The 24,539-nt window shown below is 37.2% G+C and overlaps 1 protein-coding gene across 9 annotated transcripts in view; it reads left to right on the plus strand.

Annotated features, from left to right (window-relative positions):
• Nucleotides 1-24,539, plus strand: part of ATF7IP (activating transcription factor 7 interacting protein) — a 134,972-nt gene that overhangs the window by 56,369 nt on the left and 54,064 nt on the right. For 8 of the 9 annotated variants that reach the window (XM_050749365.1, XM_050749356.1, XM_050749358.1 and 5 more), the window contains 5 exons: nucleotides 428-1,989; nucleotides 11,592-11,678; nucleotides 13,361-13,506; nucleotides 15,067-15,204; nucleotides 23,850-23,915. In XM_050749365.1, coding sequence (XP_050605322.1) covers nucleotides 435-1,989; nucleotides 11,592-11,678; nucleotides 13,361-13,506; nucleotides 15,067-15,204; nucleotides 23,850-23,915 — 1,992 coding nt within the window. In that variant the 5' untranslated portion in view covers nucleotides 428-434. The remainder of the gene's footprint in view (nucleotides 1-427; nucleotides 1,990-11,591; nucleotides 11,679-13,360; nucleotides 13,507-15,066; nucleotides 15,205-23,849; nucleotides 23,916-24,539) is intronic. The other variant, XM_050749357.1, reaches the window with a different exon arrangement.

Raw genomic sequence — 24,539 nt, forward strand, 5'->3', positions numbered from 1 at the left:
CTTAATTCTTCCTCCTTTTTCCTTTATCTCTATACCTGTTATTTCCCTACTGTTTTTGTTCTTACACTTGTATTTTTCTTTCTCATTTTCTTCAGGTACTTTTTTTTTTTTTTACTTTATCTACCTTTTTTTTTGCTTATACATCTCCATACTCTGTGAATTCCATATTGAAAATGAAAACTTGTCGCTTTTCCCCCAGTACTTCCTAGTTGATTTTCTAGTAGACTATAGTCATTTTTGATTTTGTATTACACAGATGCAATAAATATGAAAATCAGTATACACAAGCAGTAGGTTTTCTATGTCTTTATTTAAACATTATGTGAAATGTGCTGCTTGCATCTCTTCTAAGATCAATTTGTATGAAGTCTACAATTTGGTGGCTACTGTTTCAGTTATTAAACGCTCTTTCTCTTTTTTCTTAAAGATTCAAAATGGACAGTTTAGAAGAACCTCAGAAAAAAGTCTTCAAGGCTCGAAAAACGATGAGAGTGAGTGATCGTCAGCAACTTGAAGCAGTGTACAAGGTCAAAGAAGAACTGTTGAAAACTGATGTCAAGCTGTTAAATGGCAACCATGAAAATGGAGATTTGGACCCAACCTCACCTTTGGAGAATATGGATTACATTAAAGACAAGGAAGAGGTGAATGGCCTTGAAGAGATTTGTCTTGATCCTGAAGAAACTAAAACAGAATGGAAAGAAACACCCTGTATCCTAAGTGTTAATGTAAAAAACAAGCAGGATGATGATTTAAATTGTGAACCTTTGTCTCCCCATAACATAGCTCCAGAACCAGACTCTAAACTGACTGCTGAACCAGTTTCTGGTGATCCAGCCGCTGGTGATCTAGATGCTGGAGATCCAACCTCCGGAGTACTGGCCTCTGGTGATTCCACCTCTAGTGATCCCACCTCTAGTGAGCCCTCCTCTAGTGATGCTGCCTCTGGTGATGCAGCCTCTGGTGATGCCCCTTCTGGTGATGTCCCCTCTGGTGATGCCACCTCTGGTGATGCCACCGCTGATGATCTCTCCTCTGGTGATCCCACCTCTGGTGATCCCATCCCAGGTGAACCGGTCCCTGTTGAACCCATTTCTGGTGATTGTGCCGCTGATGATATAGCCTCTAGTGAAATAACTTCTGTTGATCTGGCTTCTGGAGCACCAGCTTCCACTGATCCAGCCCCTGATGATCTGGCCTCTGGTGATCTATCCTCTAGTGAACTGGCCTCTGATGATCTAGCCACTGGTGAACTGGCCTCTGATGAGCTGACTTCTGAATCAGCCTTCGATCGTACCTTTGAACCAAATTCTGTACCAGTTTGTGAACCAGTTCCTGAAATTGACAATATAGAACCAAGTAGCAATAAAGATGATGATTTTCTTGAAAAAAATGGGGTTGACGAAAAATTAGAGCAAATCCAGAGTAAAGACTCATTGGATGAGAAAAATAAAGCTGATAATAATATTGATGCTAATGAAGAAACTCTAGAAACAGATGATACAACTATTTGTTCAGATCGACCCCCTGAAAATGAAAAGAAGGTAGAGGAAGGTATCACAGAGCTTGCTCTTGGAGAAGATGCTATATCTAGCAGTATGGAAATTGACCAAGGTGAAAAGAATGAAGATGAAACTTCTGTAGATCTTGTAGAAACCATTAGTGAAAATGTTACTGAAGATGATAAAAGTGAGAATATCTTAGAAAATACAGACTCTATGGAGACAGATGAAATCATTCCTATTTTGGAAAAGCTTGCACCTTCTGAGGATGAACTTACTTGCTTTTCTAAAACATCTCTCCTTCCAATCGATGAGACAAATCCAGATTTGGAAGAGAAAATGGAAAGTTCTTTTGGTTCACCATCTAAACAAGAAAGTAGTGAGAGTTTGCCAAAAGAAGCATTTCTGGTCCTCTCTGATGAAGAGGATATTTCAGGTGAAAAAGATGAGTCTGAAGTTATATCGCAAAATGAAACGTGCTCTCCAGGTTAGCATATAACTTAAATTTTAAAGATTTTTATTGACTTTGATGAACTGTTTAATAAAATATTATCATAATGTTTTAAATTTATTTTTGCTGCAGAGAAAGTTGAGAATAGTGATGACTCTATAGAAAGATGTCTTAACTTCATAGAATTCAGAATTACAGCGTGTCTACTCTGTGAGTAGCATTGTGCTAATTACTAAGAAGGGAGATAAAATAAGTAGAAAATATGCCCTTATAGTCTGGAAATAGAGGTGAAATAGAGCACCATAACACTGAGATAACAGTTTAAGTTAGTACATAATTGACTAGAGTTGTAGCAGTTCTTTCTTGCTATCACTTAGCGAACAAATAACTTAGAACTAAAAGCCTAATAGTTTATTCTGTTAGCTTCAAGTGTAACAAATTATATTTTCAATCAATTAATATTCCCAATGAAATCCTGTACTTTAATATTCTTTGTCCAGGGAATGACAGCACCATCGTTGTAAGCCAGAAACCTTAAAGCTTGATTATTCATTTGATAAAGACTTTACCCATTTGCTTCCCCAGCCCTTTTGATTCTACCCAACCTATTCTCTCCCTCATTTTCTGAATGAGCTCTCTATAACCCAATTATCTTACTTGATATTGTCCCTCTATGTCTTAGATCTCTGTTACTTTTAGGTTGATTTCAAACTCCTTATGTAAAAGGCACATTAACTTTATGATTTGTTCAGTACCTTTCTCTCCCAATCTCTTTTATTTTATTTATTATTCCTAGAGAAAAAGAGAATGATAAAAATTGTTTTATGGTCAAACTCAAAAACATTATTCCTGTATGGAACTTTCTCAGCCTGAGGAAGACTGAGAAAAGCATGAATACCTTTTTGTTCCCGTTATATCACATTTTTAGATTTAGACATCTATGAGAGAAGTGACCTTGCTAGCATAAAACACCATCTAATTTGTTCAAAGAAAAAAAAATGGAGGCAGGTCTAAGAGAAACAGATAATTTTTTTCCCCCAATATATCGTATCAGCTTTTGGAGGTAGAGATTTTTTACTTATTAAAAAATGGCTTTTTTTTTTTTTTTTTTTTTTGGTCAGGTACGGTGGCTCACACCTATAATCCTAGGACTTTGGGAGGCTGAGGCAGTCAGATTGCTTGAGCTCAGGAGTTCGAGACCAGCCTGGGCAACATGGCGAGACCCCATCTCTACAAAAAATAGAAAAATTAGCCAGGCATGGTGGCACTTGTCTATAGTCCAGGCTACTTGAGGGGCTGAGGTAGGGGGATCACTTGAACCTGGGAGGTCAAGGCTGCAGTAGGCCGAGATCGTGCCACTGTACTCCAGCCTGCGTGACAAAGTGAGACCCTGCCTCAAAAAAAAAAAAAAAGGCTTTTTATTTTCAAAGAACATTCAGCTAAACCTATATAAAGAGGCCAGGCCCTTCTTGGTTCTAGAGATTTGAAGGTAGTATTAGCCCTCAGGATACACACAAGAATTAAATCACAGACCATTAAATACAAGGCTGTGAGTGCAGTGATAATGTTAAATTGGTATTCTGGGAGTGCAGAGGAAGGTAACTTTATTAGAGCACCAGATGTATTCAGGGATGTCTTGTCCCTTTTAATATCTGTATAACATAGAGGTTTTTTTTGTTTGCTTGTTTTTGTTTTGTGAGACAGAATCTTGCTCTGTTGCCCAGGCTGGAGTGCAGTGGAAGAATCATAGCTCACTGCAGCTTCCACTTCACTGGCTTAAGTGATCATCCTGCCTAAGCCCCCTGAGTACCTGGGAATACAGGCATGTGCCACCACACTTGGCAAAGTTTTAATTTTTTTGTAGAGACAGGGTCTTGCTATATTGGCTCTGCTGTAACATAGGGTTTTAACGAGTCTAATTCTTTTTTTTTTTTTTTTTTGAGATGAAGTCTCGCTTTCGCCCTGGCTGGAGTGCAGTGGCACGATCTTGGCTCACTACAACCTCCGCCTCCCGGGTTCAAGCGATTCTTCTCCCACCTCCGCCTCCTGAGTAGCTGGGATTACAGGTGCGCGACACCACACCTGGCTAATTTTTGTATTTTTTTTTTTTTTTTTGAGACAGAGTCTCGCTCTGTCTCCCAGGCTGGAGTGCAGTGGCGCGATCTCGGCTCACTGCAAGCTCCGCCTCCCGGGTTCACGCCATTCTCCTGCCTCAGCCTCCCGAGTAGCTGGGACTACAGGCGTCCGCCACCTCGCCCGGCTAGTTTTTTGTATTTTTTAGTAGAGACGGGGTTTCATCATGTTAGTCAGGCTGGTCTCAAACTCCTGACCTTGTGATCCGCCCACTTCGGCCTCCCAAAGTGCAGGGATTACAAGCGTGAGCCACCGCACCTGGCTGAATCTAATTCCTTTTAATGGCAGCTCCATCCTACTTGCTCAGGCCAGAAACCTTGGAACCATTTTTATTTTTTCTTTCACACCCCATAATCAGTCCATCAGGAAATTCTGTTGGTACTACTACCATAATAGATCTGAAGTCCAGTTCACAACTGTTATTACTCCTGCTCTGAGTCACCGTCATCAGGCCAAAACGGTGCCTGGCACACAGTAAGTGCCCGGTAAATATTTGTAAAGTGAATGAATAATCAATAAGAGAAGCATATCATGGAGGACCTTGGTTATAATGTTAAAGCTTTATGATGGCACTGGAATGCCAATAAAGAACTTCAAGCAGAGGAGAATGAAATTTACATTTTGGAAAGATAATAGGTGACAGTGTTGAGAATGAATTTCACTCATCCATTTTCTATAAGTGTTTATACAGAGTGAGGCACTAGGGCAAGTCCTTAAAAAAAAGCCTTATAAGTCCTTTAAAAAAAAAAGTCTGTATAAGAAAGTTAAAAAAGCAAATTGCAGCTTATGATTTAATGAGTTTATACACCTTACCTTTATGTCAGAATCTTGATATTGGAGGGCATCCCACACAAGGCAGTGAAGTGCTGAGAGATGAATATTAAGCCATCCATGTTGCATACTTTGAAAATTCAAAGTTGGGAATATTTTTGGTTACTTGCCTTTAATCTGATATGCTATATTAGCAGGGTACATTTAGTGATAGATTTAATTTCTTGGCTCATAACTAAACTTTTATTTTGTATCTTTTCCCCTTCCTCTGAAGGTAATTTTGTGTATTTTGAGTTTAAGAACAGTTTCTTAATTGGTTCTTAAACTGTACTCTGTTCTCTTTATATGGTGGCAGAATCTGTTGCATGCCATTTATGTTGCTGTACTCCTGCTGAAATGTTACTTAAATAAATGCCTTTATTCTTGACTAATTTTTAATGTACTCAGAACACAGAATTATTAGCTGAAGTACTAAAGTCAGCTTCAGTACTGGCTCTTCCTTCTAGCTGCTAACATCTATGAGTGTAGTAAACAGAAAATAGCATGACCTGCCATTTCAGGCACTTGTTTAGCAAATATGTTTTAAATATAGTAATTGTGATGTGTATTAGCAGCAACAAGAAATAATGAAAGATGAAGCAAATAGAAAAGCTATTTTAATTTTACAAAAGTAGAAGAGCTAAAAAAGTGTTGCATATATATATGTGTGTGTGTATATATATACATATATATACACCTTAATAGGTCTAGAGACGCTGTTGAATTGTGGCATAGTACTATGTTATAACTGATACTCACTAAATTATTAAAATGATAATCTGTTTAAAGAGGATGGCAAAATAAAGATTTATCCCTCTGGGAAAGTTCAAACACTAGAGCAGCTGCATCTCCATGCTATATACTTTCCTCTAGCTACTATTTCATCTCTTTCCTTTCTTTTAGAGCCATTCTTCAAGTTATATTAACAAAGCTAGTACCATTTCTTCTTCTGTTAGCTCTTCCACTTAATTGGATTTTGATTTCTGCCTTGCTAGCCGCCCCCCTCCTAATTTTTCTCAGTGAAATGACATTGATGATCATGTTATTAAATCCAGGGACATCTTTTCTTTGTCTTATCTATTCTTCCATACTTGGATGACCTCTTAATAACAGTCTTTCCCTCTTGAGGCTCTCCTTAGCTTTTGGGTTACTGCATTCTCCATCTTCCCTTCTGTTTTGGTCCTTCTCATTCTATTTTTCATGGAAAAATAGGGATAGGCCTCCTCCACATGCTTTTTTTTTTCTTAAACATAAGATTTTTGAAGAGAAAAATCTGTTTTAGAGTAAACCAGATTTTTTTTACATTAAACATTGACATAGTTTCCTTGCAGATTTTATTTCAGATTAAAATAAAAATCTGTGGTTGATAATTTTCCCCTTGTTCATTGGATATTTAAGGTAAATAAACATAAACTGATGCTAATGAGGATAATTACATTAGACTAGAATTTGAGACTTCTGTTTTTGCTGTAGGTTAGTATTGATAGAATTGGCATGATTTAGTCAATTTACTGTTAATTTGTTGTCACTTCAGTTAAAATTCTTTATCATCTCAATCCATTTATATTTGGTTGTTACTTATGTACTTGGCTTCTCTTTGTGGAGCTTCTTAGTTCTGTACACTAGTGTGCAAGTTGCAGATTTTTCAGAGTTGAGGTAGACCAAAGATGAAATAGATTTTGGAAGGAGGTGTATAGGAGGAAGATCATTTTCAAATGAGTACTGTTGTCCGAGTTAGATGTGTAAGTCTGGATTTCAGATCAGAGACTTGGCTTGCATTAGAAAAATGTAGTAGATAGCATGTAGCTATTAGGTGACAAGATGAAATCACCTCAGAGTGAGTATACATGGAGAAAAGATCCAACAACTGAGCTTTTGGCATTTCAGTGTTTAGTGGTTGGGGAGATGAGGAAGAACCAACAAAGGAGCTGAGAAAGAGCAGCCCCTGAGGTAGAAGGAAAATGGAGAGATTTTGGTGTTTCAGAAGCCAAGTAAAGACACTGTTTTGAGGAGGAAATAAGGTAACCGTTTACTATATCAAATGCTGCTGTGTGTGCTCATAAGATGGAAGAGAAGTATTTAACAATCTGGAGATCATTGGTGACTTTTACCAAGGGGCAGTTTTGGTGAATGATGGAGTGGAAAACCTGATTCGGGTTTCAGAGAGAACGGGAGGGGCAGAATTGGATATAAAAAAATGTGACTTTCAGAGGCCGAGACGAGTGGATCATGAGGTCAGGAGATCGAGACCATCCTAGCTAACCCGGTGAAACCCCGTCTCTACTAAAAAATACAAAAAATTAGCCGGGCGAGGTGGTGGGCGCCTGTAGTCCCAGCTACTCCGGAGGCTGAGGCAGGAGAATGGCGTGAACCCGGGAGGCGGAGCTTGCAGTGAGCTGATATCCGGCCACATCACTCCAGCCTGGGCGACAGAGCCAGACTCCGTCTCAAAAAAAAAAAAAATGTGACTTCCCCCACTAGGTTTTGCTTTTAAAGAGAGCACAAAAATTCACATAGGATACATTATTTGCCACTCTATATTGGTTAAATAAAACTGATACAAAATGTCTGGAAAAGTCACATTACCAGTCATGCCTCATTTTTCTGATAGATCTTGTTAAGAATCTTTATATGTTTATTGGCCTTTTGTAGTTCCTTATCTATGAACTGCCTGTTCATCTCCTTTGCCCATTTTTCTGATGGATATTGTTTTTAAGTAGTCTGTAGGAATTTCTTGTTTTGTTATAAATATTTTCATGGAGCCAGTAATCTAAATCAGGAATGGAGTAGACTGTCCTGTGAGCCCTGTTTTTATAAATAAAATTTTATTGAAACATAGCTATGGTAATTTGTTTACATATCACATGGCACTTATTGCTGATTCCTGCAACAAGGACAGAATTAAGAGGTTGTGTCAGAGGTCTTGTGGCCCACAAGATTGAAAATACCTATTTTTTGGCCACTTACAAAAAAAGATTTGCCAATCTCTGATCTAAGGCAATGGTTTTTGTCCTCCATTTTTCCTTAGAATAAAGTTCTATAAAGTGTAATTCTGAAATGGGAAACTAAGTCCCCTAATGTAAATTCTATTTTGTAATCCTTTAAAAACACAGTTTTCTACTTTTACTTAATGGAACCTTATTAAAGATAGTAGTCTTCTGATAGATATTAAACATCTAATTTGTCTCAGCTATTTCTCAAAGTTATGGTACTACCAAAATTATGAGATCTGGTATCTGCCCTTAATGAGCTGTCTAGTTTGCTTGAAAGGAAAGAATATCACACATGAAACTATGAAAACTTACCAAATTGTGATAAGGCTATACTCAAGAAAATCAGAGGAATTATAACAGAAACTTATCTGTAAGTAAGGACAGATTCTAAAAAAGACATTATTGTTATTTTTTTTTTTTTTTGAGATGGAGTCTCACTCTGTCGCCCAGGCTGGAGTGCAGTGGCGCAATGTCGGCTCACTGCAAGCTCTGCCTCCCGAGTTCAAGTGACTCTCCTGTCTCAGTCTCCCGAGTAGCTGGGACTACAGGCACCTGCCACTACGCACAGCTAATTTTTTATATTTTTAGTAGAGACAGAGTTTCACCATGTTAGCCAGGATGGTTTCCATCTCTTGGTCTTGTGATCCGCCCACCTCGGCCTCCCAAAGTGCTGGGATTACAGGCATGAGCCACCGCACCCGTCAGTAAAAAAGACATTCTTAACCTACTATTTGGGTGAGTTTCAGGAGTCCCAGGAACTACCTGAAATTATGTCTAAAGTTGTCTGTGTACCAAGGGCCTTGGATTATTACTCCGGGTTGAAGAAGACCCATTCTCAGGTTTTCTTCAGGCTTTGTGAACAAAATAAAATTAAAGAAATACAAGTCCCTACCCGTCTCTGTAGAATCTGTTACTACCATTTTTACCAAGTTCTTTCTGTTACATAAACCTCTAGCATATATTTTAATTCTGTGAATCCTGTGTGTTTTAAGTGTTGGGAATCCAGTAATATCTTCTAAGCATATCTGGAAACTGGGAGTTGGGTAATAGGAGGAGGTTTTTGAATAAGATGAAGAAATCTCAAGCTGAGCTTGACATATAGAGAGGAAACTGACATGCTTATAAAAGAGACAAACCATACCAGGCCAATTTACTCTGCTGTGTTCTGGATGCTCTGGCTTGGAGTCACTCTAGTTGGAGCCGTGGCTAATTTTGTGCTTTGTGCGATGTGAGGATTTGCTCAATAGAGACTATGTAAACCTTTTATATCAAGCAACCCAGTTACTCTGTCTCTCTGGAAACTCTGGGAACTAGGAAGCTCAGGAGTTACCAACACTCAGTATTAAAATCAGGAAGATACGGAAAAATATATAGAGAAAGAATGTGTTTTAATGAGTTTGTGATCTGTTTACAAGAAAGCAAACATAAATTTTTATTTCACTGAAACTGAGGTTGAGAGATGAGGTCTTTTTTTTTTTTTTTTTTTTTTTTGAGACGGAGTCTCGCTCTGTCGCCCAGGCTGGAGTGCAGTGGCCGGATCTCAGCTCACTGCAAGCTCCGCCTCCCGGGTTTACGCCATTCTCCTGCCTCAGCCTCCCGAGTAGCTGGGACTACAGGCGCCCGCCACCTCGCCCAGCTAGTTTTTTTTTTTGTACTTTTTAGTAGAGACGGGGTTTCACCGTGTTAGCCAGGATGGTCTCAATCTCCTGACCTCGTGATCCGCCCGTCTCGGCCTCCCAAAGTGCTGGGATTACAGGCTTGAGCCACCGCGCCCGGCCAGAGATGAGGTCTTAAAACACTTAAAATGAGCAAAGCGTAGTAAATGGAGAGTTACTTTTCAAATAATTTATTTTAAAGTTCAAAAATAGTTTTAGTAATCCTGTGTACTATGTTAGCTTATTGTTTATCTTAGAGTGAAAAAAATACTTCTAGCGCCTTAATAGGTATTCATCAATGATCCTTTTCCCTACATATTTTCACCTAAAGTATCTTTTAAATTTTTTTAACCTTTGACTTTTGCTATTAGGGCTGTTGTGATTAAAACCCTGATGATTGGAGAAGAAATGTCGTATCAGAATCTTTATATAGCATGATATACTTTATGATTATTTAATACTAGTTGCAGAACATGATGAAACATAGAATGCTTGATTGAAGCCATTGAGAAGCAAGTTGCAATGACATAAGGGGGAAAAATAGAAGTCAAACATCTTAGTGATTTTTTTTTTTTTTTTTTTTTTGTAGCTCCCTTATTCCTCATTTAATGAGTAGGTTAGTTGAAGAGACATTGATTGACCAAAACAACATTTTGGTACCTCTTGGATTTTATTTAATATAATTGCATAGACATTTTTAGCAGTATCTTTTGGCAGCACTCTTCAGTTGTTACATTTTATATGAGTCATGCAAATTACCCCTTCTGGGCCAGTCACGGTGGCTCACGCCTGTAATCCCAGCACTTTGGGAAGCTGAGGTGGGCAGATCACCTGAGGTCAGGAGTTGGAGACCAGTCTGCCCAACATGGTGAAATCCTGTCTCTACTAAAAATACAAAAAATTAGGCTGGGCGCGGTGGCTCATGCCTGTAATCTCAGCACTTTGGGAGGCCGAGGCAGGCGGATCACGAGGTCAGGAGATCAAGACCATCCTGACCAACATGGTAAAACCCCATCTCTACTAAAAATACAAATTAGCTGGGCCTGGTGGCGGGTGCCTGTAGTCCCAGCTACCTGGGAGGCTGAGGCAGGAGAATCACTTGCACCTGGGAAGTGGAGGTTGTGGTGAGCCGGGATCATGCTACTGCACCCTTGCCTGGCGACAGAGTGACACTCTATCTCAAAACAAACAAACAAACAAACAAAAAAATTAGCCGGACGTAGTGGCGGGTGCCTGTAATTCCAGCTACTCAGGAGCCTAAGGCAGGAGAATTGCTTGAACCCGGGAGGTGGAGGTTGTAGTGAGACGAGATCGCCCCACTGCATTTCAGCCTGGGCGACGAGAGTGAAACTCAGTCTCAAAAAAAAAAAAAAGAAAAGAAAATTAACCCTTCTGAATGTTTTCCTCTTTTATGTGAAGACAAAAAATAGTTTACAGTGTGAGATTATATTGTGGCAATGTGATAACTATATTAAGCACCCAGCTCAGTTGTTGGCACTGTTATCAAAGTAGGTATATGTTTAAAGTTTTTCTTATATTTGGGATAGCCTTTCCGTTCCTTGTTTATGAACTCTCTATACCATAAGCATTAAAGTAACTTAATGATTCAACCTGTATGTTCAACATATTAGGTGTTTTGAATGCTCCAGTACTTTGGAATTTTTTTGATAATTGTCACAGACACTATTTTAGTTTTAATTGTTGAATGTAGAGGAATCAAAATGCTCTACAGCAGTTGTTTTCACATTTTATTAATGTTATTGGTGACAGAAAATTATTAATTAATTTTTTTTAAGTTACTTAAAATCTATATTAAGATTAAATCCTGTGTTGAGTTTGTTGTGAATTGCAGAACAGTTGAATGTGGACTTAGTCATTCATTCGACCAGTTCCTGCTCCCCTTTTTCCCTCCCCAAATTTTACATTTTGGGACTCTGATTTCATAAAAGGTTAGTTTTGTAACTGGATAGTGACTAAAAATGTAAATTAGCGAGCTGTTACGAATTCCAGTAGAAGTAAGACTTTTCTTTTCTATATTTGTTAACAGCAGAAGTAGAAAGTAATGAAAAGGACAGCAAACCTGAGGAAGAAGAGCAAGTAATACATGAAGAAGATGAAAGACCTTCTGAGAAAAGTATGCGTATATAAACAAACTTGAACTGGGTTGAAAAATACTAATTCATTGTTTCTGTATTTACAACCATGTAATATTCTTTTTTGCCCATGAAATAATTGTAAAATTTTGCAATTTAAGTAAGCCACAACTATAGCATTTTGTTGATGGCTAACTGAAGGATTTCTGAAAGTATGTTTCATACACTTCAATATTTTATTTTGTTTATTTATACTTTTTATTGTTCCTCAGAAAGATTTAGCTTAAAATTTATTAAGGTACTGACTGTTTTGACATGGAAATTAGAATGCAACTACAAGAATTTTGTATGGGCTAACATAAGTAAATGGAAGGATGTATTTTAGTTTACTTAAGGTTCTTTATCTTCATGGGGCCGGATGTAGTGGCTCACACCTGTAATGCCAGCACTTTGGGAGGCCAAGATGGGAGGATTGCTTGAGGCCAGGAATGTAAGACCAGCCTGGGCGACATAGCAAGAACCTGTCTCTGCAGAAAAAATATTTGAATTAGCCAGGCATGGTGGCACACACCTGTAGTCCCAGCTACTTGGGAGGCTGCAGTGGGAGTATTGCTTGAGTCCAGGAATTTGAAGTTCCAGTGAGCAATGAACCACTGTACTCCAGCCTGGGCGACAGAGTGACACCTTGTGAGAGAGAGAGAGAGAGAAGGAGAGAGAGAAGGGACGGAGGGAGGGAGGGAGAGAGGAAGAAAAGAAGAGGGAAGGAAGGAAAGAAGGAAAAGGGAAAGGGAAGGTTCTTTAGCTTTATGGGAAGGGAGGAAAATGGTGGACTGTGTGTCCTTAGGTTTATAGAAAGATCATTGGACTAGAAGTCCGGAAAGCTGGGTTCAACAACTCTCCTGTCATGCTGCTATCCATGTGTGACCATGGGTAAGTTAAGATTATAAGAGAAATTGTGGAATAGAGTGGATTTAAAAGTAGGCACATAGATACAGATATATACAGAGGGATAAGCATGGTCACATAAGAGCATTTGCATTTAAAAAGTATGAAGATATTAGTGTTTTAATTTTTTTAGATATTGAAGAAACCAGATACAATTTGGTTATGATCTCATGAATATTAACAGCACTTGAAACAAATCTTCTAAGTGAAGTCTTCTAGTCTATATTCTTTATAAATGTACTTTTAATGACATTAATTTTATTTTTATTTGAATTCATTAGGATATGTTAAGAATAACATGCTAGTTTTGTAAGGCTAATGATTAAGAATTTTTTCCTGTACTTACGGAGGAAGAAGAATAAATAAAGCTGTGCGTAGTTAAAAATCTGACGTGATAATGAATACAATATTTTGTCAGAGGATTCATGTGCACTGTGACATTTAGTTACAGGAATGAATATGAGGTGATTTCATCTACCTTCTTCATGACACAATTGTGAGGCAGTTCTCCTTCTTAATGTGAAGATATCAAGGAAATTTTGTGTTCAAAGTATGCATTGCTTGACCATTAGAAAGTTCTTATTTAGTATATTGAAAGTCATTTGAAGTTTAAAGCTAAAAGCTATATACCTACTTTTCTGATCTCCAAAACAATTTACAAAATAGTTGGTTGAGAAGGCTATTGTGATAGAAACAATATTTTGCTGAGGATGAATAATATGCATTAAGAGCTATAAGAAAAACACCTGAGTGTGATCATTGTGGTTTTTCTTCTCAGATGAATTTTCCAGACGAAAACGTTCTAAATCAGAAGACATGGACAATGTACAGTCTAAACGTCGTCGATATATGGAAGAAGAATATGAGGCAGAATTTCAAGTAAAGATTACAGCCAAAGGAGACATTAACCAGAAACTTCAAAAGGTATTGTGTCAATTATAAGTTATAAACCATATTGAATAAGTAGCACCACTGTCTTCTTCTAGGTTTCTGACATTATTCTGTATTTTATTGACCTAATGTGGTTTATCATAGAAAGAAAGAACTTGAAGAAAGTGGTTGAGCTTTTAAAGTCTATTACTGGCCAGATGTGGTGGATCACCCCTATAATCCCAACCCTTTGGGAGGCTGAGGTGGACGGATCACCTGAAGTCAGGAGTTCGAGACCAGCCTGACCAACATGGTGAAAGTCTGACTCTACTAAAAATACAAAAATTAGCTGGATGTTGTGGTGGGTGCCTGTAATCCCAGCTACTTGGGAGGCTGAGGCAGGAGAATCACTTGAACCTGGGAGGTGGAGGTTGCAGTGAGCCGAGATCACAATACTTCACTCCAACCTGGGTGACAGAGCAAGACTCCATCTTAAAAAATAAATAAATAAATAAATAAGTCTATTACTATCCTTGATAATTTAATTTTAAAATTCCTTCTGACTTATTTTTGGCTACATCTTTTTTTTAAAAAATGCTTATGATTATCAAAACAGAAGGGAGAGAAGGTAACATTTTTATTTATTTGCTTTGGTAACAAAACTGAATGTTGTTTTTCAGCTTTTCTTTTTCCTTCTCATATTGAACTTTATCTTACTGTGAAAAGGAAATGTTAGAGTTTTAAATATTAACATTTTAATCTTTTTAAAGCTGGTTTCATGGTTATAAGTCTTTACATTCTAAACTCTTTATTGTGTACTTTAGGGTTAGTATAAAAGTGGTAGAGACAGGGTTTTAAAAGGACTAGAGAAAGGAGTAAAGTACGGAGTTTGAAATTCTGTTCGACTAGAGATAGAGATAATGAAAATATTCAGTATTTTATGTTTTTCAACATATATTCACAAATGTTTGTACAAATGCTTTTCTTAGAGAGGAATATTAAACGTCAATGATAACTAGTTTTTCAAGGTCTTATATATTTAAGGATGACATTTTACAATCAATGTTTTAGGACAACATTCTTTAATTAAAATATGGCATACATATTTGCACTTTGTAGAAAAAAGAATAGTATGGCAGTAGAAACTCTCAGTGTTTTTCCCCCTAGTTTCTTTTTATTTGACATATGGAGATAATAATGCTTATTCAGTCTTTCTTACAGAGCTGTTAAAATTATGAAGGTAGCTATGTGAAAAATTTTGAAAGCTGAGGTTTCCTTAGAGTTTACTTCTTTAGAACAGTGTTACTCAAGTATGGTTCATGGATATGTGCCAATGTCTTTGTTGTGGACCCATAATGAGAATATGGAAATTTTTCAAAAGTTTACTCTCTGGAAATTTTCTATTTTTAGTATGTATTACCCTCTTGAGGTAGATTTTATATATATAAAAGTAGAGGATTTTAGCAGATAGTATTGTGTTACAGATTCTAGCATGTTTTATTCATTAAGTTAGTTAATTTATCATTACTGTCTTCTTGGTACTTAAGAATATTTACTGTTTATTGCTTGTTGGAATGCCTTCTTGGCATAATGAAGGAATATTTGTTTCTTTAGGTTATACAGTGGTTGCTGGAAGAAAAATTGTGTGCACTGCAGTGTGCTGTATTTGATAAGACTTTGGCAGAATTGAAAACACGAGTGGAAAAGATTGAATGTAACAAGAGACATAAAACAGTTCTCACTGAACTACAGGTTTGTTCATTGACTTGAATTGTACTCTATTTGTCATTGTTTTTATAACTTATTTTCTGAGATATATATTTGAGATTGACATTGACTATAAAATACATTTAAATTCTAAATATAAGAAGTAAAAGGAGTTTGTTTAGTTTGCCAGGGCTGCTGTAAAGAAAGTACAATAAACTGAGTGGTGTAAACAGTAGAAATATTTAGAAGTTGAAGATCAAGGTGTCAGCAGTGTAGGTTCTTTTTGAGGGCTGTGCTGTGAGGAAGAATCTGTTCTGTGCCTTTACGCTAACTTCTTTTGGTTTGCGTACAGTTCTTTGGCATTGTAGAAACATCACCCTGATCTCTGGCTTTATCTTTACATGGTGGTGTCCTTGTATGTGTGTCTGTTTGTAAATTTCCCCTTTTTACAAGGACACCAGTCATTGGAGTAGGGGCCCACTATACTCCAACATGACTTCATCTTAACTAATTACCTTTGCAATGACCTTTATAAATAAGGTCACAGTCTGAAATACTGAAAGTTTAGACTTCAATATGTGAACTTCTAGGGGACACAGTTCAAACCATAACAGAGACTCAGAAATTACTGGATCTGACTTAGTACTTCATATTTTGTTTTCCAGTCACTAAAGGAAGGCTGTCATTTAGCATGCTGTAATAAATACTAAATAATATTTGTTAGGGATTCTTTTTATGTTAATCTACCTCCTTTGGTGGACCTCATGTTTTAAAGATGTTAGTTTAATAACACATATTTATTAATTTCTACTTTGCATTTTTTATTAAGTACAACTATATCTTAACACACAATACCAGAGCTTCTGGTCAGCTGAAATGAGCACATAGTGGTGTGCTGTAGTAATCTACTTTATTCCAAAGCTAAGAAGCTAGTATTTGAATCAGTACATTCATTCTGTCATAAGTAAGTGTATGTTTCCTATTGGGTTATTTTATATATGAGCATATCCCAAAGATGCTGAGTGGTAAACCATGTATAGGGCCTTATTTTGCAAATGAGGGAAAAGTGGCCCATAGAAGTTAAATCACTTTTTCCATTGTGAATGAAATTTTAGCTAAATAGGATTAGAATTTAAGCGTATCTCCCAGACTGACCTATCCAATTATTAAACTTCATTTTACTATTACTGTTCAAACTTTTGAATTAAATTTGAAAATGCCTGAAGATTTGAAAGAATAATTTTATTCATTGTTTCTCATCACACCCACAGGTACAACTATGAAATTGTGTTTTTAAAACCTGAGTTTTTGGCTGGGCGTAGTGGCTCACGCCTGTGAGCTCAGCACTTTAGGAAGCCGAAGAGGGCGAATCTCTTGAGTCTAGGAGTTCAAGACCAGCCTGGCCAATATGGTGAAACCCTGTCTGTACTAAAAATACAAAAAATTAGCCGGGTGTGGTAGTGTGTGCCTGTAGTCCCACTTACTTGGGAGGCTGAGGCATGAGAATTGCTTGAACCCAGGAGGTGGAGGTTGCAGTGAGCTGAGATCGTGCTACTGCACTCCAGGCTGGGCAGCAGAGTGAGACTCTGTCTCCAAAATAAATAAATACATACATACATACATACTATAAAACCTGAGTTTTTGACACCTATCATCTCACACATAAGGTGCAATCCAGATTTCTTAACATTTAAATTTGTATTTAGGTGTTGCTTGTAGTCTCAGAATTTGAATCTTTCTAACACCAAGCCAATTAGCTTCTCTGCAAATGTTCCTCTTACTGACAATTTCTGAATTCCTGGAAAACTCTTGAAGGAAAATCTTCCCATTGTTCCTCTTATTGGCAGCTCTTGAATTCTTGGAGACTGATCCCTCAGTCATTTCATATGCACAGTGAGTCGCCAAGTTACAACTTGATTATTTCCTGGAAAAAAAAAATCTCAATTCTTTTCACTTTTCATTAGGCCATCATTACCCAATTTCCTGATTATAGTAACACCTTTTATATGAGCACTCTGGTACTAGTTTTTAACTTCTTGCTGGTCCTTCCAAAGCATTGTACTAATTTTTCTGAATACTGATTACTTCAGTCTCTTTATAGTCCAAGTTCCTCAATTGTGTACCAGTAAAACCAGTATTCATGTTTTACATTTTTAAATTTTAATCTCTTAGTTTTCAATCCACTTTTTCTAATATCCACCAGTTGCTTCACTGCCTACGGGGTACTATTAATGTTTATTGTATTTTGATACCAGGCTTTTGACTTCATATTGTTTCCCCTGTTCATGCATCCGTAATCATGTGCCCTCACTGTATTATTTTTAAAATGTTACCAAGCCCAATTTAATTCCCATCTCTTTGTGTCTTCTTCCAGTGTTTTGTTTTTTTATGGAAATAAAATTCAGATACCAAACTGTTTTAAAGTGTACAATTTATTGTTATTTAGTACATTCACAATTTTATACAACCACTATCTATCGCATTTCAAAACATTTTTGTCAACTCAAAAGGAAACATTTTGCCCGTTAAACACTTACTCTTCTTTTCCTCTTACACTAGCCCTTGGCAACCACTAATCTGCTGTCCCTATTGATTTACCTATTTTGCATATTTCACATGCCTCTTTCACTTAGCATGTTTTCCAGCTTAATCTGTGTTTGTAGCATGTGTCAGTACTTCATTCCTTCTTAGGGCTAAATAATACTCCATTATGTGGTGGTGTATGCCACATTTTGTTTATGCATTCATCCTTTGAATGGCATTTGGGTTGTTCCTACTTTCAGCTATTTTGACTGATGCTGCTTTGAGCTTGTATACAAGTATTTGAATACTTGTTTTCAAATCTTTTAGGCATATACCTAGGTATGGAATTGTGGGCCATATGGTAATTCTTTGTTTAACTTACTGAAGAATCACCCAACTGTTGTCCACAGTGGCTATATCATTTTCTGTTCCCACCAGCAATGTATGAGGGTTCCATTTCTCCACATCCTCACCAACACTTGTTATTTTTACTTTCATTTTTTTCTTATAGCATCAGAATGGTATGAAGTGGTATCTCATTAGGGTTTTGATTTGCATTTCCCTGATGATAAATGATGTTAATCATCTTTTCATGTGCTTGTTGATCAATCATATGTACTTGTTTATAGAAATGCCTGTTAAAGTCCTTTGCCCATTTTTAATTTGGATTTTTTGCCTTTTTGTTGTTGAGTTGTAAGAATTATTTATATATTCTGGATACCAAACGCTTTTTTTTTTTTTTTTTTTTTTGAGAAAGAGTCTTGCTCTGTCACCAGGCTGGAGTGCAGTGGCATGATCTCAGCTCACTGCAAGCTTCGCCTCCCGGGCTCACACCATTCTCCTGCCTCAGCCTCCCATGCTGGGACTACAGGCGCCTGTCACCATGACCGGCCAATTTTTTGTGTTTTTAGTAGACATGGGGTTTCACTGTGTTAGCCAGGATGGTCTCGATCTCCTGACCTCATGATCTGCCCACCTCAGCCTCCCAAAGTGCTGGGATTACAGGCGTGAGCCACCACGCCCGGCCCAGGATACCAAACTCTTACTAGATATGTGATTGCAAATATTTTCTCCCATTCTGTAATTTGTCTACAACTTCTTAATAATGCCTTTTGTTGCACAAAAGTTTTAAATTTTGATGAAGTCTTGCAGATGGTATATAGTTTGGTCATGATTTATTATCAGTTCCACCAATCTCTGCTTTTTAATCAGGGAGTTTATTTACATTTAAAGTAGTTACTAATAAGGAAAAACTTTTGCAATTTGTCATTTCTTCTATGTCTGATACCTTTTTTGTTTCTACTTTCTCCATTACTGCCTTGTTTTGCAATTGATTTTTTCTTAGTATATCATTTTGATTCCATCTTGTTTCTCTTCTTATATATATTTTTAGTTTTTTCCTTAGTGGTTACCCTCAGGATTACACTTAACATCTTAACTTTATAACAGTTAGGTTTGAATTAATATCTACTTATTTTCAGTAGCATGCAAAATCAAGTATCATTATGGTTGTGCTCTAGAGAGGGAAATATGTTTTTTTGGTGTGGATAGTACCCATGTAGCAATTGTTGGCAACCGTTCTACCCAAACTTTGCTGCCTGTTTTGCAATGCGTACATAGTTCAGCCCGATTTTGCCCTTCACTCTGCGTACAGTAACACTTAGCAAATCGAGTCCTCTTATAACAAATATAAAGCATAGTGCACAACAATGAGAGGAGTTTGTTGAGATCTGTTGTGCTCATTTTGGCCAAATTTATGTGGAGTAGTTGATTTGGAAATAAAACTTTCAATTCGTTCTTACTGCATATTTCAGAACAATTTCCTGTTAGCTAATATGATATTTTGACTTTTGGCTTAATATGTTTTAGTATAATTATCCAGGGACAAATTGTTCAGTTGAATACGTCTGAGACAAATTGTTCTATTGGTCTGATAAGTCTTTGACCTAGAATTAAAATAAGTACAAATAAACTGCACAAGGATTAGAAAAGAAGGCAAGATCCAGAAGAGATTCTTTAAGAACATTTTTATGTTAACAACTTCGTACCAATGAAATCTGTTGTATATAAAAAGGAAGCAGGAGGCCGGTTGCGATGGCTCATGCTTGTAATCCCAGCGCTTTGGGAGACTGAGACAGGTGGATCACCTGAGGTCAGGAATTTGAGACCAGCCTGGCCAACATAATGAAATCCCGTCTCTACCACAAATACAAAAATTAGCCTGGCGTGATGGCACATGCCTGTAATCCCAGCTACTAGCAAGGCTGAGGGAAGAGAATCTCTTGAACCCGGGAGGCAGAAGTTGGAATGAGCCGAGATTGTGCCCCTGCATTCCAGCCTGGGCAACAGAACGAGACTGTGTCTCAGAAAGGGAATCAGGAAAGCTAGATTTTGAGGAACTCTATCAAAACTGTAGTCAAAGATTTATTTCTGAAGAAGTCATGGAACCCAGAAAGCTTTGCCAGATAATTCTGGCAAGTCATTGAGGAACAGATAATTCTTGTGTGATGTAAACTGTTTCAGGGTATGGAGAAAGATGAGACGTCCGTTTGATGAAGTAAGCCCATCTGTGAAACCTCTAGCACAAGAAGAGACAAAAACATAGTTTAGTTTTATTCCCCAGCGAATGCAAGCCTAGTTCAGTATTAACAATTATATGTCACTCTGCTAATGTAGGAAAGGTGAAAAACAGTGTGATCATCTCAGTACATGCCAAATCCGGATTTGTTAAAATTTACTGGTCATTCGTGGAAAACATAGGAGGTAAATACCTTGAATCTCTTAAAGGGTTGCTTTCAGAAACCTGTTGTAAATATCATATTTAATGATGGATTATTGGAAATATATCTACTAAAGTTGAGAATGAGACAATGCCTATTAATAGACGCTGCTATTTAGAGATTTGGTATTAGTCTTGGGCAATACAATGAGACAGGAAAAAGAAATGAGTAACAGTTGGTAAGTGGGAACCCAATAGAATTCAGTTGACAAACGGTTGAATGAAGAAGGAAATACAGCAACTACTTCATATAAGAACAACATATTCTAATAGTTCTCCTTACATCAACAATAACCAATTAGAAAACATAATGAGAAAAAGGTTTCACATATGGTAGTTATTTAAAAATGAGTAAGCACTCAAGAATAAATTAAGACCATTATGAAGAAAAAGGACAGAACAAGAAAACAGGAGTCAATAGTACTATGCTCTTAGATAGGAGGACTTGATTCCTCTCAAATCACAGTATAGTTCAAATTCATAATACTCGGAATTTCAACTAGATTTCTTACGGAAATGGAAAAGCTGTCAGCACACTCTGGAATATAACATTCCATTGGTTATGATTTAGAAAATGCCATTTTAAGTAGATTTAACTGAAAATGTGTATTTTACTTTTTCCTTTCAACCTCAGCTCCTGTTCCCTATCAATGAAGTAAAATTATGACAGCCTAATACGGAGACAGTTTTAAATAATAGAAACTGGGGGTCTGTTTATTCACTTGCTTTTATGAGCAGCAATATTTTGTTATAGGCCAACCTTGATGTTAAGGAAACCTTTTGTTTTTTGTAGACAGAGTTATTTCCTAAAGGTACATACGCAATGAAATTCTTGGTTTGTCTAGTTTCCCAAGTAAAACCCAATGTGATAGAATATTACTTTCCTGGAGTTACAAAAATGACTTGTTTATTCATTTTTTAAAAATGTCTCAGAATATTTACCAGAATAGCCATTCTTGGACACAGTATGGCAGATATTTTGAATTATAATTAAAAAAGAATTGTACAGCTTCCTATGTAAAAACAAAAAGGCTGCTCTTTGATTTTTCTGTTTTATAATATTACATATCAGAAAACTATAAATCAGTTTCCACATTTTGAGTTTGTTTTTCTGCTACTGGTTTCATTTTTAAAATGATAATTCTTTTAAAAAAGAGTTTGAGTACTACAAATCTATATGATGTGAAAGTGAGGTCCTTAGTTCACTTTCTTTCCCGCTTTCTGCCAATCATAGCTTCCAGGGGTGACTACTTTTAACCTTGGAATGTATCCTTATAGATCTTTTTCTATACATGTAACATATACAAGATGATTTTGGGGGTGGGGCTTAAGTAACAATAGAATAATAACATTATGCATACTGTGCAATTTATAGTATAACCACCTAGATAATTTTTTTTTTTTTTGAGACAGTGTCTCGCTCTGTCATCCATGCTGGAGTGCAGTGGCGCCATCTTGGCTCACTGCAGCCTCTGCCTCCTGGATTCAAGCAATTCTCCTGCCTCAGCCTCCAGAATAGCTGGGACTACAGGCGTGTGCCACCACACCTGGCTAAGTTTTGTATTTGTAGTAGAGATGGGGTTTCACCATGTTGGCCAGGCTGGTCTTGAACTCCTGACCTTGTGATCCACCCGTCTCGGCCTCCCAAAGTGCTGGGATTACAGGCGTGAGCCACTGCGCCTGGCCCCACTTAGATAATTTGACTAAAGGAAAATTGACATTCTCGCATAAGTTGGGGTACAGAAAATACCTTCCCCTTCCCATATACCTTTCTTTTCTTTTTCTTTTTCTTTTCTTTCTTTTTTTTTTTTTTCTTGAGAGAGAGTTTCGCTTTGTCACCCATCCACCCACCTTGGCCTTCCAAAGTGTTGGGATTACGGGCGTGAGCCACTGCACCATATACCTTTTTAGAAAGTTATATGAGATATTTTAGTTATCAGAAAGGTAAATCCATATTAACGACATGAAATTATGCTTTATGATCTTGAGCCTTAATAACATGCATAAATAACTAAGTCCTTAGGAAAATCTTTACCTTTGAGAGTCATAGGTAACTGATTGCCTAGGCCGTAATATTGGACTTAAGCACATTTTAAGATTTGGGGTCTCCTCTAGAAGTGACTGCTTTCTGAAAGAAACTTTAAAAGTAAATCATACCTTTTTTCATTTTTATGAAGTGAATGCCCTTATTAGATAAAAGAAATTCTCTAGCAGAGCTTCCTTAGGTAGGGCCTCATGAATACACTCAGAAGTGTAATTTTCTTGAAAATATGTTTAATTTAAAATGGCTTCAGCAGCAGCAGCAACAGAAATAGTTGAATATTACGTCGATGCTTAGTAAAAGACTGAAAGGAAATACAACCAAATATTCATGTGGTGAAATGATTATTTTTATTTTTGTTCTGCTTTTTTTTTCTCTCAGATTTCCTTTCAATATGTATTTGGGCAAAATATGTGATCAGGGAGTTTATATAAGCACAACAAATGATTAATAACCTCATTGACCATGTTGACACAAACAAGGTAATGGGTTTTTTTGTTTGTTTTTTGTTTTTGGGTTTTTTTTGAGACAGAGTCTCACTCTGTTGCCCAGGCTGGAGTGCAGTGGTGCCATCTTGGCTCACTGCAACCTCTGCCTCCTGGATTCAAGCTATTCTCCTGCTTCAGCTTCCTGAGTAGCTAGGATTACAGGCACGCACCACCATGGCTAATTTTTGTATTTTTAGTAGAGATGGGGTTTCACCATTTTGGCCAGGCTGGTCTCGAACTCCTGACTTCAGGTGATCCACCCACCTCGGCCTCCTAAAGTGCTGGGATTACAGGTAGGAGCCACAATGCCTAGCCAAGGTAACGTTTTTATCAGATTGTTAAAGATTAACAGAATATGTAATCTAATTTGTGAAAAAGTAATATGTGAACATTCATCTACACTTCTGTTGAAAGTGTCACAGTAAAGCCTACATCCATCCATATGTAGTATTGGCAAAGGATCTTTTATGACTTATAGATATGTCCACTTTATAATTCTTAGTGAGAAAATCAAGTGTGATTACAACTGTGTTAAAAAAAATTACAAAACACAGGCTTACATAATCAGGAATGTACTGGTAAGTGAGCAACACTCACAGTTTGAGGAAGAAATAGGCTAACCTAATTAAGAGTGTTTACATCTGAGTATTGAATTTAGGGGTCACTTAGTTTTAGTCATAACTGTATTTTCCAAGTGTATATTTTATAATCAGCTTAATTTATTTTCTTTGCTCAGCTGTCTTCTGAGGATCCTGCTTTCTATAGGTTTCTTGTTATGTATTTATGGTTTTTTAATTTTTTTAATGCTATAATACCATTTGATTTCCATTCATTTTTGTCTTTTTTTTTTTTCTTTCAGGCCAAGATAGCCAGGCTAACCAAACGCTTTGAAGCAGCCAAAGAAGATCTTAAGAAAAGACATGAAGTAAAGTTTTCTATTCTTGCATAATTAATATTTAGCTCTCTAAGTGGTAATCTTAGGAAATGCTGAATTAGGAGGAAAGTCTGTATTACAAATCTGAAATTTGCTTTCATACTGTGTACTCCTGTATGTAATTTGTGTGCCTTCAGCCCTAGAACTAAGGAACCCCTTTCAAATCCTCATTTACTATTCTCATATATCAACATTTATATTTTATTTTAGGTTGTGCAATTCTTTTTTTTTTTTTTTTTTTTGAGATGAAGTCGCTCTGTCACCCAGACTGGAGTTCAGTGGCACCATCTTTGTTCACTGCAACCTCCGCCTCACCTCCGCCTCACGAGTTCTGTTGATTCTCCTGCCTCAGTCTCCCAAGTACCTGGGATTATAGGTGCCCACCACCATGCCCGACTGATTTTTGTATTTCTAGTAGAGACAGGGTTTCACCATGTTGGCCAGGCTGGTCTTGAACTCCCAACCTCAGGTGTCCATCTACGTTGGCCTCCCAAAGTGCTGGGATTACAGACATGAGCCTTTATGCCTGGCCCCTTAGGTTATGCAATTCTTGAAGCTGTATTTTCTGTCCATCTTTAAAATTAGGCTTCAGGGATTTGTCTTACCTTGTTTCTT

The sequence above is a fragment of the Macaca thibetana genome, chromosome 11, assembly GCF_024542745.1.
Source record: "Macaca thibetana thibetana isolate TM-01 chromosome 11, ASM2454274v1, whole genome shotgun sequence".
NCBI lineage: Eukaryota > Metazoa > Chordata > Mammalia > Primates > Cercopithecidae > Macaca > Macaca thibetana.